The 18,564-nt window shown below is 39.9% G+C and overlaps 1 protein-coding gene across 1 annotated transcript; it reads left to right on the top strand.

Annotated features, from left to right (window-relative positions):
* Positions 1-7,105: 7,105 nt before the first annotated feature.
* On the top strand, positions 7,106-15,028 carry LOC308355589 (olfactory receptor 6K3-like; the record flags this gene model as incomplete). The annotated part of the gene is made up of 2 exons (XM_080823906.1): positions 7,106-8,045; positions 14,658-15,028. The coding sequence occupies 2 exons, from the start codon at positions 7,106-7,108 to the stop codon at positions 15,026-15,028; spliced, it is 1,311 nt and encodes a 436-aa protein (XP_080680032.1).
* Between the last annotated feature and the right edge of the window lie 3,536 nt (positions 15,029-18,564).

The following is an 18,564-nucleotide window of genomic DNA, read 5'->3' as shown; positions in this document are numbered from 1 at the left end:
GAAACTCAACAGACCTTGAAAAACACCACCATCATTTCAGAGAGTAGAGAAGAAGAAGAAGAAAAAAAAAACCTATTCAAAACTAGGACACACTGAGAGAACCATAGAACTCATGAGTAAGACTAAAGCACCCTGCACCACAGAGACCAGGACAGACTGCTGTAGAAGGGGAAGAGAAGTGGCTATAAGTTGACCCATCACCCTTCCTCCAGGCCAGCACATGGAGAGGTTTCCCCTGAGCCTCGGGTTCCTCCAGTGTGAAAAAAGAACCTGGGTTAGGGGAGGGAGGCACCCAACCAGCAAAAGAAACCATCATCAAAGTGAAAAGATAACCTATGGAATGGCAAAAAAATTGCAAACCATATATATGATAAGGTGGATATTATATCCAATATAAACACATTATATATATTTGGATATTATATCCAAAATCTATAAAGAACTCATCCAACTGAAGAACAAATCCACAGCCCAATTAAATGAATAAAGGACCTAAATAGATATTTCTCCAAAGAAGAGACATGGGAGACCACCAGACATGCGAAAAGGGGCTCAACATCACTAGTCATTAGAAAAATGCACATCAAAATCACAGGGAGCTATAATCTCACACCTGTTAGAACATTCCTGGTCAAAAAGACAAGAGATAACAAGTGTTCGCAAGGTTTGGAAAAAAAGAGAACTTTTGTGCCCTGTGGGTGGGAATGTAAATTGGTGCAGCCACTGTGCAAAACAGTATGGAGTTTCCTCAAAAAAATTAAAAATAGAAACACCATAGGATTCAGCAACTCCACTTCTGAAAATATATCCAAAGAAAATGAAAACACCAACTCGAAAATATATCTTCACTCCCATGTTCACAACTCCCATGTTCACAGCCGTATTATTTACAGTAGCCAACACATTGGAACAACTTAAGCTTCCATTAATGGATGTATGAATAAGGAAATGTAATATATATATATAATATTCCACTGTATATGTATACAATATTCTACTACATACATATATATGTATACATACATATACATATATATGTGTATATATATATGTATATGTAATAGTCCACCAGAACTAGATCTAGAGGTCTAAGTCTAGAGCTATATATCTAGGGGAATATTATTCAGCCATAAAAAAGGAAATTCTGCCATTTGCTGCAACATGGAAGGACCTTGAGGACATTATTCTAAGTGAAATAAGTCAAACAGAGAAAGACAAATACTATATGATCTCACTTACATGTGGAATTTAAAAAGCAAAACTCATAGAAAAAGATCTGACTCCAGTAGAGGTGGTGGGGAGGGCAGAGGGAACTGAAGGAAGGTGGTCAAAATGTACAAACTTTCGGTTATAACATAAATAAGTCCTAGAGATATAATGACATAATGAGCCGAGCTAATGCTGTTGTATGGTATATAGGAAAGTTGTTAAGAGAGGAAATTATAAGACTTCTCATCACAATGGGAAATTCTTTCCTTTTTTTCCTTTTTTCTTTGCATTATATCAACATGGGAAGGTGGATGTTAGCTGAACTTATTATAATCATTTCACAATAGATGTAAATCAAACCACCATGCTGTATGTCTATACAGTGATGAATGTCATTTTTTCCTCAAAACTTGAAAAAAATAATGTGTATTTATTTAATCTATTTATTCTGAGCAAATCTTCCAAAGGGGACTCATACTTTAAAAGGACTCTTGGAGTTCCTCTCACTAAGGAGAGCTAATGAGGAAAGATCGGAGAAGCTTCCATTAATTAATCTGTAGGGAAATGGAACTGATATTTCTCTCTGGTCATTAGGGAAAACTCCAGTAGCGAAATCTTCCCAAGAAGACTTTAGAAAAAGACACAGTGGTCCACCTGATGAACTGAAGGGGCTTCAGCTGCATAAACCCAGGGAAAGGATCCCCTTTGTCTCTGCAGGAGGTAAGAGGAGAAGACTCATGAGTCCGAGATGGAAGCTTGTCCTGTGTAGAAGAAAAGGACACTCAGCTTGGGATCCTTCTACTGACTTAAATGACGGTGTCTGCGGGCACGTTCAAGATTGCGTGAGTGGCTGAGTGGCATTAGGCTCAGGAGGAGGAGAGACAATTGTGGGATTGAAAATTAGTGATGATGTTATGTGTTTTCCCGGGGTGTGATGATGGAATCATAAGTCTTTTCCCCTCACAGTCATACTGTCCCTCTGCTTTTACAGCCTCAGAGTTTCTCTAAATTAATTCCAATCCGGGAGGACCCCATTGTACATACTGGTCTCTGTTCCTAGTCATGTGGATATAAACCAAATAGGGTCATGAGTAAAGAGGTCAGATACATCTAAAGAGCCTATTCCTGAAAATCTTATTCCAAGGAATTGAGTCAAATTGAGCATGGCCTGTACCTCCCAGACTTATTTTTATATTCACCTTCCTTTCTCCAAGTGGGACTGGGTCAGCTCGTTTGTCTCCTTCCAGTCTCCAATGGGTAAATTATGAATTGACACATTAATTTCTGTAGAGAAGGATATTGACTTCGCTTAAACATAAGCATCCCAGATTCCATTAAAAGATTAACATCACTCACTTAGGGGAAATAGAGATGCCAGAAACACAGTAAGACAATAACTGTGACTGCCTTCAGGGTCCAAAATACCTCAGTTCTAAGGTGATAGTTGTAGACATCTTCACACTCATTTGCAGACGGAGATTGTACAAACCTGCTCTGCCCCTTCCCTGAATCTCGTTGCGTGTGTCAGGGGTTCAGCTGAGCTAAGAGAGAATTGAACAGGCAAGTGTCAGAGTAGAGGATTCAAACAACACTGAGCCCAAATGAAAGTAACCATGAAGCTTTAGATCAATAGTATGAGCAAAAGGCGGAAAGTAGAGAAAGTGCCTCCTCCGGCCCCTGTCATATTCCCTGAGAAAACAAGCACGGATCAAGGGTCAGGGGCATCAGTGCCAACATGAGCATCATTCTGCTGTTGACAGAGCCCTGAACAAAAGGCTCCAGCAGTTTTATGGGCTCTGGGATGGAGAGGAGGATACAGAGTGACCCCAGGGTTTCTCTTATCCCTTAAAGAAGCCTGAGAAGGGGTGCCTGAAGAGGACCTTGACCCAAGGCTGCAAACAGAGCCGTAGGGGTGTAATTGCTGGGGTAAATGGTGACGTGCAAGGGGTACCAGCGGCCAGAGGACCCCAGTCCTCGCTGCAATTCTCTTAGAGCTTATGGTGCATGGGCTGCAACCAGGTGCCGGGGGGTGGATTTCCCTGGGAGCCTGCGTGGGAAAACCTTTGCAATCACCTGTGGTCAGGTCTGAAAATCACACAGGGTTCACCTAGGCTCCTCAGCGCATGTACATTTTTGAGGTGGAGGGTAGAGTAGGCGAGATCTCCCGCTCCCTTATTATTTTTATTACTGTGCCTTGGACTCTCAAATCCTTTATTCAAAAACTTTTGCATAACTTAAATATCGTCCCTTTGTCAACCACAAGTTGATTCCATCCACTTGGGGCTTGGGTCAGCCTAACATTTCTGCAGATTTCGGGTCAGCCCTGATCTTCCACTCTTTCCTGGGTTTCTCCAAGCTCCCGCATTCAACTGTTCTAAGTTTTGCAGAGTCCAGGAGACCAGGAAGGGCAAGTCTGTTGCAGCGGACTCCCCTGCGCCCACACTGCTCTCCTGATCTGCTTGGAGTTGGGTTTGGCAGGAGCAGAGTGATGAGTCAAAGTTACCACTAATGATCTCCCTACAGATGTAGGTTACTACCACATTCCATCCACCTGGGACTGACGTTTTCTTGGGCACAAAATACTTTCCTTAAACTCTTCTAACCTCTGCCCATGACTCAGCCCCAAGGCTGCTTCCACATTTTTAGGTATTCATTAGAGTAGGATCCCTCCTTCTTGGTATCAATTTCTGTCTTCATTGGTTCAGGCTGCTGTAACAGAAGTGCCAGAGATGGGGTGGCTTACACAAGACACAGTTATATGTAGCACCTCTGAGCCCGGAACTCTGAGGCCCAGGTCAGGAAGACTTGCTGTCTGCTTTGTGGATGACTGCTTCTCTCTGTATCTGCACCTGCAGACAGCAGAGAGATGTTCTCTCCAGACTCTTAGAAGGGAACTAATGCCACTCACAAGCTCATCTAGTTCTTATTACCTTCCCAAATCCCCATCCCCTAGTACTATCACGTTGGGAAGTGAGGTTTCAACACGGGAATGAGAGGGGCAGGGACCAAAAACATTCAGTCCACAATAGTCATATAAATGGAATCATGCAATATGCAGACTTCGGCTTTTTCCTCTTATCACCGTGCATTTGAGATTAATCTGTGTTGTGTGTATGCTGCTCATTTTCATTGCTAAGAGGTAGTTCATTGCATGGGTGTGCCAAGTTCGTGTATCCTTTTACCAGTTAGAGACCATTAGGGTTGTTTATAGTTTTATAAATAAAGCCTCTATAAATATTTGCTTACAGGTGTTGGTATGATCATAAACTTCCATTTTTTTTCCAGGTTTCTATTTAAACTCTATTTAGTTAACATGTATGCTAAAATAGGTTTCAAGTATAGAATTTAGTGATATAAACAAGCTTTCATTTCTTTTGGGTTAATACTTAGGAGTGGAGTTGCTGGGTGACATGTTGAATGTATGTTTGACTTCATAGGAAACTGCTGAACTCAAACCTAGTGGCTGCACCATTTTGTATTCCTTCCAGCGCTGTGGGAGAGATCTAGTCGCTCTATACTTTCCCTAGCCTTTGGCATCACCAGCTGTTTTGCTTAAAAAAAAAAAAATGTGATTGTTCTTATAGATGTGTTATGGTGATGTGTCTCACTGTGGTTTTAAGAGTTTTTGAGTTTTCCTGTATTCTGGATATGTCTTCTGTTGGATACATGTTTCACAAACACTTTCTCCCAGAATGGCTTTTCTTTTCATTCCCTTAATAGTATGGTTTGCAGAGCAATCGATTTTGGTGAAACTCAATTTGTCAGTTTTTTGTTTTTTTTTTTCTTTTACATACTGTGCTTTTGATGTTCTGGTATATACATTTTTGTTGAACCAGAGGTCATAAAGATGTTCTCTTCTAGTTTCTGGGAGATATTTTATGGTTTTTGTTTTTACATTTAGTTCCATGATCCATTTTGTATTAATTCTTGTATATGATGCAAAACTTTTTTTTAGCACATTTGTTTCCAGTTTTCCCAGTACAATTTGCCAAAAGTGCCTTTTTCTCTCTGGCTTGGCCATTTGTATGAATGTCTATTTTTATACTCTATTTAGTTCCATTGATCAATGTATCTATTCTCTTGACAATACTACACTATCTTGATTTTTTTAGCATTATAGTGAATCTGGAAAAGTTATCAGCAGTTTTGTCCTCCAGGTTTGTTCTCTTTTTTCATGATGTTTTCCCTAGTCCCTTGTCTTTTCATTAGAAGCTAATATTTTAGAATTAGCTTCTTAATATCTATAAAAAACACTCTACTTGGATTTTAAGTGAGATTGCATTGAATGAATTTATATTATATACAATGTATACATTCTTATATATGCATATTCATGTATCAGACACTCTATAACCAGCAGAAAAATTAATGACAATTGGTAACTATAGAAAAAGACTTAACATAATATTTTATGAAAACCTGAGGGATTTACATGTATATGTGTAAGCAACATTTCCTAATTTTCTGTGGGCACTTGGTTTTCTAGAAGCTGCAACCGATATTTGTCAAATTTAGTTCTATATAAAGCAGTTCTTAAAAGATCTTTTTAAAAAATATATATATTCAGTTTTGTAATGAGATCTCTGAAAAACATCTCAGAATGAGCCAAATATTTTTTTCTTTCAAATGCCTCATGTTAATTTGGAATTTCAAATGCCACTCTTCAATAAAGTTGTAAGCTTTACATTGATTCTGCTTATGGGTAATTTTTCAAGTAGTATCAGCTCGGGGGAACTATTTGGCTGTCTTCCCAGGGAATATTGGCATACAGCATAATCAAGTGTTCTAATTTAATCATATGAGGAGCTCATTTTTAAATGGCTCTACATTATCTCAAAAGAGAACTTATCTTTCAACTTCCTTGGTGTTCTCAACATTTCTCTTCGACTGATTTTCTATCTCTGATAGACCAGGTTTCTGTATTGCTAGGGGAGGAAGAGTCCCAGGTACACCTGATGAGTTTCCTTGTACTGACTTTAGAGACCTCTTTATGCTTCCTGACACTGTCAAGGGATGTAAATTGTCCTGGAATCTCCCATTTTGGCCCCCACTTTCTCATTTTTTGATGGTCTTTGTTAAGGTATAAATGATCTGTGTGGGAAGACTTAGCTGTCTCCTTAAGACACTGCTTCTTTTCAATATCTCTGATGGACTGACATCTAGAAGTCTGATTGAAAGATTTCAAGGTGGTTCTAAAGAGGGAACTCCAAGTTCACCCACTGAGGCTTCTTTGTTCTTCCGGAACCCTAAAGCTCAGTTCCTCCCAGCAATTCTCTCTGTGCTAGCCAGTCTCCCCGAGATGTATCTTTTCTGTTGCTGGAAATAATTTCCTACCATAGCTTTTCCTTGATATATTTGCCTAAAAAGCTTTCCCTCTTCTATAACCACACTGTGGTCTGAAAAAGGAGCAGAATAGTGAAAACAGGATTTTTCATAAAGTGCAGAATATAAATTTGCAATGTCAAATCCATTGTCAGGAAACATTAGATAATTTAGCTAATGTGTGATTCACAATAATTTAGGGGAATTCTTATAAAGGGTGATTACTATTAGTATCTCTAATATTCTACTTTATTTTAGTTAGTGTAGCTTATAAACATGACATTGTTAATATCTCATTTATAATTATTTGCCTCCTACATCGGAATATCAGCTCCATGAATACGGAGTGTTTTCTTCACTACCAAATTCAAATACAAGCCTACGGTTGTATTTGACATGTAATAGAGACTAAATGGATGTCTGCTTAATTAATCCAAGAATGATGGAGATAGAACATCTACCTAAAGCATTTCTTCCTTTGACTCTTACATGAGCCAAGAGACCTAACTCTTTGTGTTTCATCTAGGGAGGGAGCTGTGTCTTTCTACCCGTGACAATTAAAGCCACTGAGATCATGGTAAGAACTAACCGAACCTCGACAGTGACAGAGTTTCTCTTCTCTGGATTCCCCCAGTTTGAAGATGGTAGCCTCCTCCTCTTCATTCCTCTGTTCATCATCTACACCTTTATTGTTATCGGGAATCTCACTGTATTTTTTGCAGTCAGGATGGACACCCGCCTCCACAACCCCATGTACAATTTCATCAGTGTCTTCTCATTTCTGGAGATCTGGTATACCACAGCCACGATTCCCAAGATGCTCTCCAACCTCATTAGTGAGAAGAAGACCATCTCCATTACTGGCTGCCTCTTGCAGATGTACTTCTTCCATTCGCTTGGAAATTCGGAGGGCATCTTGTTGACCACCATGGCCATTGACAGGTATGTAGCCATCTGCAACCCTCTCCGTTACCCGACCATTATGACCCCCCGGCTCTGTGCTCAGCTCTCTGCAGGCTCTTGCATCTTTGGCTTTCTTGTGTTGCTCCCAGAGACTGTGTGGATTTCCACACTGCCCTTCTGTGGACCCAACCAGATCCGTCAGATATTCTGTGACTTTGAGCCTGTGCTGCACTTGGCCTGTACAGACACGTCAGTGATTCTGATTGAGGATGTGATCCATGCCGTGGCCATCATCTTCTCTGTCCTGATTATTGCTCTCTCTTATGTCAGAATCATCACTGTGATCCTGAAGATCCCTTCTGTTGAAGGCCGCCAAAAGGCCTTTTCCACCTGCGCGTCTCACCTTGGTGTCTTTCTGATGTTCTACGGCAGCGTGTCCCTCATGTACCTGCGATTTACTGCCACTTTCCCACCCGTTTTGGACACAGTTATTGCACTGATGTTTGCCGTTCTTGCACCCTTTTTCAACCCTATCATCTACAGCTTGAGAAACAAGGATATGAAGGTTGCAATCAAGAAGCTTCTCTGTCCTGGGTCGCCTGGGGGGCTCAGTAGGTTAAGCATCTGCCTTTGGCTCAGGTCATGATCCCAGGTCCTAGAATCAAACTCCACATCGGGCTTCCTGCTCAGTGAGGAGTCTGCTTTTTCCTCTCCCTCTGCCCACCCCACTCATGTTCTCTCTCTTGCTACTCTCTCTTTTTCTCAAATAAATAGATAATATCTTAAAAAAAAAAAAACAAAAAACAAAGAAGCTTCTCTGCCTTCAGAAAGTGTTCAACGCATCTGCAAGTTAATGCTAGCTAGCTCTTAGCCTCTCTCACTTTGGATGTTACCCTGACATACTAAACCATAAAACTTTAACATATAGGGGTGCCTGGGTGGCTCAGTAGGTCAAGCCTCTGCCTTCGGCTCAGGTCATGATCTCAGGGTCCTGGGATGGAGCCCCACATCGGGTTCTTTGCTGAACAGGGAGCCTGCTTCCCCCTCTCTCTGCCTGCCTCTCTGGGATCTCTCTCTCTGTCAAATAAATACAATCTTTAAAAGAAAAAAAAACTAACATATAATTTATCCATTGGCACACTGATAGTTTCCATTTATTTCATTTCACACATTTATTCTATTTATACACATATAATGTATCATGGACTACCTGTTCAGATTCGCATAGATTAATAGATAAGAGAAAAGAAATAAAATGTTTAAGCCATTAAAACAGATTTTGAAACATTAATTTTATTGTTACTCTGTAAGTATTATTATTATTATTATTATTGCTATTATTCCAAAGGCATTAATAACAACTACAGATTACAAAATAGAATGGTTAAGAGTATAAGATCTGTAGAAGAGGTGAGGGTTCATACTTTACTACATACACGCATTGTGGCCCAAAACACGAACCAACTCTGGGAGGTGCTGGATACATCTGTTACTTCACTGTGGTGATTATGTATGGTGTTTGTGTGTGTTCACATTTACCACATTGTATACATTACATATGGTCTCTGGATACAAGTTATATCTCAATAAAGTTGTTCAAATGAAATAGACCAGTTCACACTATGCTATATCATCACAACTACAATTTTGCCAGTTGAATTTTTTTCAGATCCCTCATGTGATTTTTTTCTATCTTTAACTTGCAAATCATTGGCACACAATGTTACATGAGTTTCAGGTATACAATACAGTGATTGAGCTTCTCTATATGGCATGCTCACCACAAGTGTGGCTACCATCTGTCACCACACAACACTATCACAGCATCACTATGTTCCCTGTACTGTGTCTTTTATTCCCATGGTTTATTATTATTTTTTAATTTCAAGGAAAAAATATCATAAGAAGTTAGACAAGGAAAATAGGCCCCCAAGTCACAGGAAGAAATGTTAGACAAAACTCAAAAGAGAAAGAAAGCATGTCTTCTCATCAAAAATCCCATACATCTTTCCAAGAAGATTACATAATAAAAGCTAACAGACTGTAGAGAAGAAGAAGATGGAGATGGGGGGGTTGAGAAGGAGAGGGGAAGAGGGAGGAGGAGGAGGAGGATGGGAAGAAATTTGGGTTTTCAACAGAGCACATTTTTATATACTATAAAAATATATTACAAAAATATAAAATATAAATATAAATATATATTATAAAATACATATTTTATATAAAATATAAATATAAATATATATTATTTTGTATATTATATATAAAATAAATTTATATATAATAAATTTATATATAATATATATTATATATGTGTGAGTTATAAAATATATTATATTATGAGTGTGTTATAAAATATATTATATCATATCATATTATATTATTTGTATAATATATATATAATATCTGGGGGGATATCAAGGATCCAGAGACCCAGGCAGACAGAGCAGTCCCTGTGGTCTTTGGTAGAGGTGAGTGCAGATGTACGTCTTGAGAAAGAATTCACTTAGCATGCATAAGAATAAGAACATCATAACCTGAAGACTCAGAAGCTTCGAATGTTGGTGGAGGGCAATGACAAGTGTTGGGGAGCCTGTGCTGGGCACAGGTATATATGAAACAAGATACTCCATTACGACGCCATCTTCCAAGAGGTCATTTTTTCCAGACTTGATTAGGATTGCCACTCAAAGTAAATTGTCGTACTTCCTTTTCAGACAGTCCCTAATTATCTTTGTTCACATGTCCCCACAGCTGTCTCCTGGGCTGAATTATAATTTCACCCAGTAGCTTGGCTCCAAGTTAATTTACTTGACACCACCCATTTTTCACGTGTCAACCCTATTCTTGTCTACTGCCGTGAAGGAGGAGCCTGGCCTAGAGAAGGAAAAACAAGCCGTTGATGATTATTATGACACATGACACATACACTACAGAAACCCCAGAGTACTAGTGCCCAGCACTCTGGAGTGTTACTATATTCCTGGCACTACTCTAAAGCACTGAAAACACGTTTACACATACTGGTGGGGGCAGTCGAGTGTCTGGGCTGGAGTCACTGGAGAATGAGTGCATGGGTTTGTATTCTGACGTCGGCTGACACTCACTGGGCAGTGTTTCTTCTGTAAAATGAGGATAATCTTACTTCGCTAGAGCCTCAGTAAGAAGTACAGCTTGTGCTTGGGGCAGTGCTTGCCACAGAACGTGACTCCATACCCCACCACACTATGCAGTGCTGTTACTGCTATTAAAATGTCTACCTATTCCTGAAGCCTTGTGTGCCAGTATTAGTATTTTCTGCATCCTACAGAAGAAGAATTAAGGCATAGAAAGGCTAAATGACTTGAGATAGGTCAGGGGATTGTCAGCAGTGGAGAACACCTATTTCCATCCAATATGCAGACTTTTGATCAGTATTATGCATTGCTTTTGTGCCAGGAGAGGGGCAGGGTGAGGAGTGGTGGAGCCCGGCTACCTCACCGTCAGAGGACGTGATAGACTCAGGAGACTGTGGTGATTCCGCAAAGCGGTGTGCATGAGGGAAGAGCACTGGGGATGCTAGGAGGAGAAGCCGAGGTGAGTTCCGAGTCAGATGTGTGGGTTTGGAGCTCATGGACCCACTGCGGAAAAACAGTTGAGAACTTGTACGTGGACGAGATCACCGCAGGAGCAAACACAATTACGGAGAGCAGAGAGCGTGAGGGAAAGGAGACCTGGGGAAGAGTTTAAGAAAAGCAGCCATGTTTTATCCATTTCAAGTTTATCTTTGTGTACGGTGTAAGAGAATGGTCGAGTTTCATTCTTCTACGTATAGCTGTCCAGTTTTCCCAGCACCATTTATTGACGAGACTGTCTTTTTTCCACTGGATATTTTTTCCTGTTTTGTCGAAGATTATTTGACCGTAGAGTTGAGGGTCCATATCTGGGCTCTCTACTCTGTTCCACTGGTCTATGTGTCTGTTTTTATGCCAGTACCATGCTGTCTGGGTGATCACAGCTTTGTAGTAAAGCTTGAAATCAGGTAACATGATGCCGCCAGGTTTATTTTTGTTTTTCAACATTTCCTTAGCGATTCGGCTTCTCTTCTGATTCCATACAAATTTTAGGATTATTTGCTCCAGCTCTTTGAAAAATACCGGTGGAATTTTGATCGGAATGACATTAAAAGTATAGATTGCTCTAGGCAGTATAGACATTTTAACAATGTTTATTCTTCCGATCCAAGAGCATGGAATGGTCTTCCATCTTTTTGTGTCTTCTTCAATTTCTTTCCTGAGTGTTCTGTAGTTCCTCAAGTACAGATCCTTTACATCTTTGGTTAGGTTTATTCCCAGGTATCTTATGGTTCTTGGTGCTATAGTAAATGGAATCGATTCTCTAATTTCCCTTTCTGTTGTTAGTGTATAAGAAAGCCACTGATTTCTGTACATTGACTTTGTATCCTGCCACGTTACTGAATTGCTGTATGAGTTCTAGTAGTTAGGGGGTGGAGTCTTTTCGGTTTTCCATATAAAGAATCATGTCATCTGCGAAGAGAGAGCTTGACTTCTTCCTTGCCTATTTGGATACCTTTTATTTCTCTTTGTTGTCTGATTGCTGTTGCTAAGACTTCTGATACTATGTTGAACAAGAGTGGTGAGAGTGGGAATCCTTGTTGTGCTCCTGATCTCAATGGGAAGACTGTGAGCTTTTTCCCATTGAGGATGATATTTGCTGTGGGTCTTTCATAGATAGATTTTATGAAGTTCACGAATGTTCCCTCTGTCCCTATATTTTGAAGCGTTTTAATCAGGAACGGATGCTGGATTTTGTCAAATGCTTTTTCTGCATCAATTGAGAGGACCATGTGGTTCTTCTCTCTTCTCTTATTGATCTGTTCTATCACATCAATGTGAGACAGGAGTCCATCAGAATCCTAGAGGAGAACATAGGCAGTAACCTCTTCGATATCAGCCACAGCAACTTCTTTCAAGATATGTCTCCAAAGGCGAAGGAAACAAAAGCAAAAATGAACTTATGGGATTTCATCAAGATCAAAAGCTTCTGCACAGCAAAGGAAACAGTCAACAAAACAAAGAGGCAACCCACGGAATGGGAGAAGATATTTGCAAATGACAGTACAGACAAAAGTTTGATATCCAGGATCTATAAAGAACTCCTCAAACTCAACACACAAAAAACAGATAATCATATCAAAAAATGGGCAGAAGATATGAACAGACACTTCTCCAATGAAGACATATAAATGGTTATCAGACACATGAAAAAATGTTCATCATCACTAACCATCAGGGAGATTCAAATTAAAACCACATTGAGATACCACCTTACACCAGTTAGAATGGCCAAAATTAGCAAGACAGGAAGCAACATGTGTTGGAGAGGATGTGGAGAAAGGGGAACCCTCTTACACTGTTGGTGGGAATGCAAGCTGGTGCAGTCACCTTGGATAACAGTGTGGAGATTCCTCAAGAAATTAAAAATAGAGCTTCCCTATGACCCTGCAATTGCACTACTGGGTATTTACCCCAAAGATACAGATGTAGTGAAAAGAAGGGCCATCTGTACCCCAATGTTTAAAGCAGCAATGGCCACGGTTGCCAAACTGTGGAATTATCCAAGATGCCCTTCAGCAGACAAATGGATAAGGAAGATGTGGTCCATATACACTATGGAGTATGATGCCTCCATCAGAAAGGATGAATACCCAACTTTTGTAGCAACATGGACGGGACTGGAAGAGATTATGCTGAGTGAAATAAGTCAAGCAGAGAGAGTCAATTATCATATGATTTCACTTATTTGTGGAGCATAACAAATAACATGGAGGACATGGGGAGCTGGAGAGGAGAAGGAAGTTCAGGGAAATTGGAAGGGGAGGTGAACCATGAGAGACTATGGACTCTGAAAAACAACCTGAGGGTTTTGAAGGGGCGGGGGGTGGGAGGTTGGGGGAACCAGGTGGTGGGTATTAGGGAGGGCACGGATTGCATGGAGCACTGGGTGTGGTGCAAAAACAATGAATACTGTTATGCTGAAAAGAAATAAAAAATTAAAAAAAAAAAAAAAGAAAAGCAGCCGTGTTAATAGGAGAGAGACGAGCAGAAGTAACAGTAGGATGACAGAATGAATCCAACTAATGGAACAAAAGAAAAGGCCCAGACCAGAACCACCTCTGAGAGCCACTGGGCATGTGTACTGCAGCCCCTGTAACGTTTGTTTTTATCCACACCCCTTACTCTTAGGGATGGAATCACAGCAGTGGAGGAGGAAAGCCTCAGGTAGCAGTGATGGACGGTGCCCAGGGCTAGAGGACTGCAGAGTCCCCATTACCACAGGCAGACAGGGCATCGCTAAGCTTGGAGGGAAGACCTTCAGGGCAGAAGCTCCCAGCAGTGTTGTGGGAACATGAGAGGCGTGGGGAGCTGGGTTTTACCACCCTTTCAAGAAGTTGCTTATGTCCTGTGCAGATATTTACTTAATCTTCAGGTTCCCTCTTAGATAGGTACTATTTTTAACCTCATTTTGCAAATGAGTACTTGAGCCTGAAAGATTAAGTAATTTGCCAAAAGACATGTAGATAGTAAGAGACTCAGTCGGGGTTTCAGAGCAGGCCCTGGGCCTAGGTTCTAATCCCCTAGAACAGAAATCTTCACAGAGAAATATGCAAGATGATACAATGCGATGGAAAGAAAAAAAAGTAATACATCATACAACTTCTAGTATGTTTGGTTTTTTGGTGCCCCTTACTTCTAAAATTATATATTATATACTTAAAATTATATATACTTAATTATATATTTATATATATTATATATATAAATTATATATACTTAAAATTATATATATACTTCTAAAATTATATGTATATATATACTTCTAAAATTATATATATATTTGAATTATTCAATCTGAATTATTACATCTGAATTATTAGATAATAATATAGTAAGTGTGTGAAGCTTATAAATGCAAATAGTTGTATTACAGGTTAAGCTGAACATAATTGCACCATTAAACACATTTGAAGACACCCATTTCCGTGATCGTGCCTCTGAAGAAGTGAGAAAGCATGTCAAATACAAATGCACAAGAGTGTGACATTAGGAGAAAATAAAACCTTCAAGTAATTTCTTGTTATTCATTGGAGTTATCTAGCTGTACATCCCCCTTTCTTCTCCACCTCCCCGGGAGCTGGTGTGTGCCCTCTCCTTCATTCACAGGGAGCTCTGCTGGGGATATGGAGAGTGCAAACCTGTCAGCAGAGGCAGAATTTATCTTCACTGACTTCCCCCAGCTCCAGGATGATGGCCTCCTGTTCTCCTCCTTACTCTTCATCTACACCTTTATTGTCTTTGGGAATCTGCTGATCTTCTTTGCTGTGAGGCTGGACACCCATCTCCATGATCCCATGTACAATCTCATCAGCATCTTCTCCTTCCTGAAGGTCTGGTATAGCGCAGCCACCATCAGTGAGAAGAAGACCATCTCCATTACTGGCTGCCTCTTGCAGATGTACTGCTTCCATTCATTTGGAAATTTGGAGGGAATTTTGTTGATCTCCATGGCCATTGACAGGTACATTGCCTTCTGAAACCCTCTCTTTTATCAGGTGATCATGACCCCCTGGATCTGCCCAGCTCTCTGCAAGCTCCAGCATCTTCAGCTGCCTCATTCTACTTCCTGAGATGGTGTGGGTTTCCATACTGCCCTTCTTCCACACTGCCCAACCAGAGCTGTCAAATCTTCTCGACCTGGTCCCTATGCTGAGGCTGGCTTGGACTGACACGTCCATGATTCTGGTTGAGGATATGATCCATGCTGTGGCCATCATCACCACTGTCCTAATCATCACCCTGTCCTGTATCAAAATCATCGCTGTGATCTTGAGGATCCCCTCCACTGAGGGTCGACAAAAGGTCTTTTCGACCTGTGTGGACCATCTCGCTGTCTTCCTGATTTCTTTGCACTGTGTCCCTCCTGCACTTGGGCTTCAATAGCACCCATCCGCCAGCTTGGACAAAGCCATTGCACTGATGTCTATTCTTCTTCCCCATTCTTCAGTCCCATCATTTACAGTCTGAGAAACAGGAACGTGAAGAATGCAATTTGAAGACTCTTCCATCTTTGGAAAACATTGAGCACATCTGGAGGTTCATTCTGAGCTGCAGGTCCCCTTCCACTGTGCTGTGTGTCTCTAACAGATTGAAAAATAAAACTACTCTATACCTATTTCTTTGTCACTGAACTTTCTGTCTGTTCTCCTGATTCCTTTCCCTTCTATCTAGGAAAACACATTTGTATTCTGTCACAGCTATAACACCTGATGTGTATATGGTCAAGAATTTTTTTTTTATTATGGAATTGAAGGCTTTGCTTATTTTCTTCCAAAGTGTTGTAATTAAAGGCAAACTCACTCACCACTTTAGAAGCTGGCCGTGTGCTTCAGGTAATAGATCTCAGGGAACTTTTCTATGTCATTACGGATCATGGATTATGTGATAAGATTTGTCGGAAGCAGATATCTTAAAAAAAGCAAAAATGATACTTAAGGATGTAAATTATACTTTTATTTTTAGTTATGTATTTTGATCTTCCTTAGAACGATAAGTATATACATTTAGTAAGACTAAATTATTACTATTGCCAGACCAGTTCATAAAGAAAGCACAGTGTGGGGCACTATTTACATCAACACACTTCAGTGCACACAGATGCACACAGATAAGGATCTTAGTCATTGCTTGCCTCCCAGGGGTAAGCATCTTTATTTTCTTTAGCAGAAAAGTCTTCTGTGCATCCATCAAATGACAGCTTTAATTAAAATATGATTCATTTGACTTCTTAACCAAAAGTGCTGAAAACTTTCCTCTCCTTGCTGTATCCAATACTATTGCCTTAAGTTTCTATCATCATTTATGCACAATCATTTTAATTATCTTTATAAAATACAAGTAAAATTTTGTTATGAAAATAGTAATTTTATCCTCCATGTTTAAATTTTCTTCCTCAACTGTCCAACAAAACAACGAAAACCAAGTTCATACTAATTTCTTTAGATACCCTAAACCCAAAAGACACACAGAACACAAAACCACACTTCCCAGCAGACATCATACTCATCTTTCAAAAAACAGAACAAACTAAACCAAACAAACAAAGAAACAAACAAAAAACTGTGGAAACAAGGAAAGGCGACTTCAATAGACAAAATGTAAAGTCATACTGTATATGAAACAAAATTTAAGGGAATTCAATAGAGGCAAGAGAAGAGCTTAGTTGGGAAATATTTTGAAGTGGTCTTTTTGATAAAAGTGTTGGAAATTCCAAACAGAACTTGGATTTTGATAGATATAAGTTGGAGCCTGTATATACAGGTTCATTAATGGGTATCGATGTTTCTCTTCATCACGTGGTGGGTTTAAAACCTTGTCCCTGTTCTTTGGTGGATGGTATGTTAAGTAAAGTTGGGACATCTTTGCCTCAAAAGTCTCAGTTTAGGATGCCACAATCAACAAAGAAAAGGGCCCATTAGCGACCACCTGTGAAAGAGTTGGTCTACAGCTACATCTGCCGTAAGAATTAGAGTTCTGAGTCCTACCAAGGAAACCATTAAAATGAAAGGGCCACTGTTACAGGCCCCCGGGAGTGGAGAGGAGGCTTTGGACGCAATGAACAAACTTTGGTCCTACACAGCACCCCAAGCTCTACCCAGTGATTTTGAACATGAGTAATAGTCATCAAAAACAAAGAAAACCAACAAAAGTAGATAAGGAAACAAAAAATTATCCAACAAAACCTCTAACAGACTAAGTCTGCCACTACACTCAAGGCTTCATGGTACCCTCATCAGAAAATGTGGATTCTTGAGGTGTCTGGGTGGCTCAGTGGGTTAAAGCCTCTGCCTTCACCTCAGGTCATGATCCTAGGTCCTGGGATCGAGCCCTGCATCAGGCTCTCTGCTCGGTGGGGAGCCTGCTTCCTCCTCTCTCTCTGCCTGCCTCTCTGCCTACTTCCTACTTGTGATCTCTGTCAAATAAATAAATATAATACGAAATTTAAAAAAAAAAAGAAAGAAAATGTGGGTTCTTGCTTTATGGGCAACCAGAATTCACATGGTTATGTCAGGATTCTTAAGTCTGCAGCAGCAGGTGTTGGAAAGACAAATGCACCACGGGAGCAGGAGAATCCACAGAAAGACCGTGGTAGACGCATAATGCATTTGAGCTATGCTCCCCCATACAAACACTCGCTATTGTCAGTTAAGAATTATATAACTTCTCATACTGAAGGAAAACAAACCAAAAGATTTAGAAATGATTCTGTTAATCTAAAAGGGTACTGATTTCTCCAAGTGTCAGGAAAGGTTTGATATAGCTCAACTGTTCATACTTTTCTTGTGGCGCTTTTAAAACAAGAGTGAGGAGAAGACATTTTTTCTTGTTTCTGAAAGCAACAAACTTACTGGGATTAGAGAATAAAGAGCCTGTGCAAATATGTCCTTCTATATTGCTGCCACGGGTGCTCATCTGCCAATCAGACACTCCCTTGAGTTACACTGGGGCAACTCTAGGATTCATGCCCACAGCTGCTAGGTTAAAGAGGGGGCACTATTGTCATTCAACCCTTTCAAACTCTAGATTTCCTAACACCTGGATGGGGACAAATACAGATTAAGGAAGCATTTCTTTTTCTTAAAGCAAATTAAGTCACTCTCTTTTCTTGTTAATTTATGCATTTTCTCATAGAAATAATTTTATTTCTAGAAACAGTGAACAGATGAACCACAGATTATATCTGAAAAGTAAATTTGCCAAATGTTGCTGATACTAAAAACAGATTAGTTTTTAGTAGATAATCTAGATGAAATTGCATATTCAAAGGAGCATATATCATATTTCTTAGCAGTAAATTTCTGTAGTAGTACTACACTTGAGAGAGAAACACGAAGGAAAAAGATCTTCCCTGATTCTTTTCAGTGGTTAAGAATAAATGTATCTTATGCAATGGTAGCTAATATGAATTTATTTATTTTTTTAAAGATTTAATTTATTTATTTAACAGAGAGAGACAGAGAGAGAGAGAGAGAGAGAGAGAGATTACAAGTAGGCAGAGTAGCAGGCAGAGAGG

This window comes from Martes martes (genome assembly GCF_963455335.1).
Source record: "Martes martes genome assembly, chromosome: 15".
NCBI lineage: Eukaryota > Metazoa > Chordata > Mammalia > Carnivora > Mustelidae > Martes > Martes martes.
This window is presented reverse-complemented; position numbering and strand designations above follow the sequence as displayed.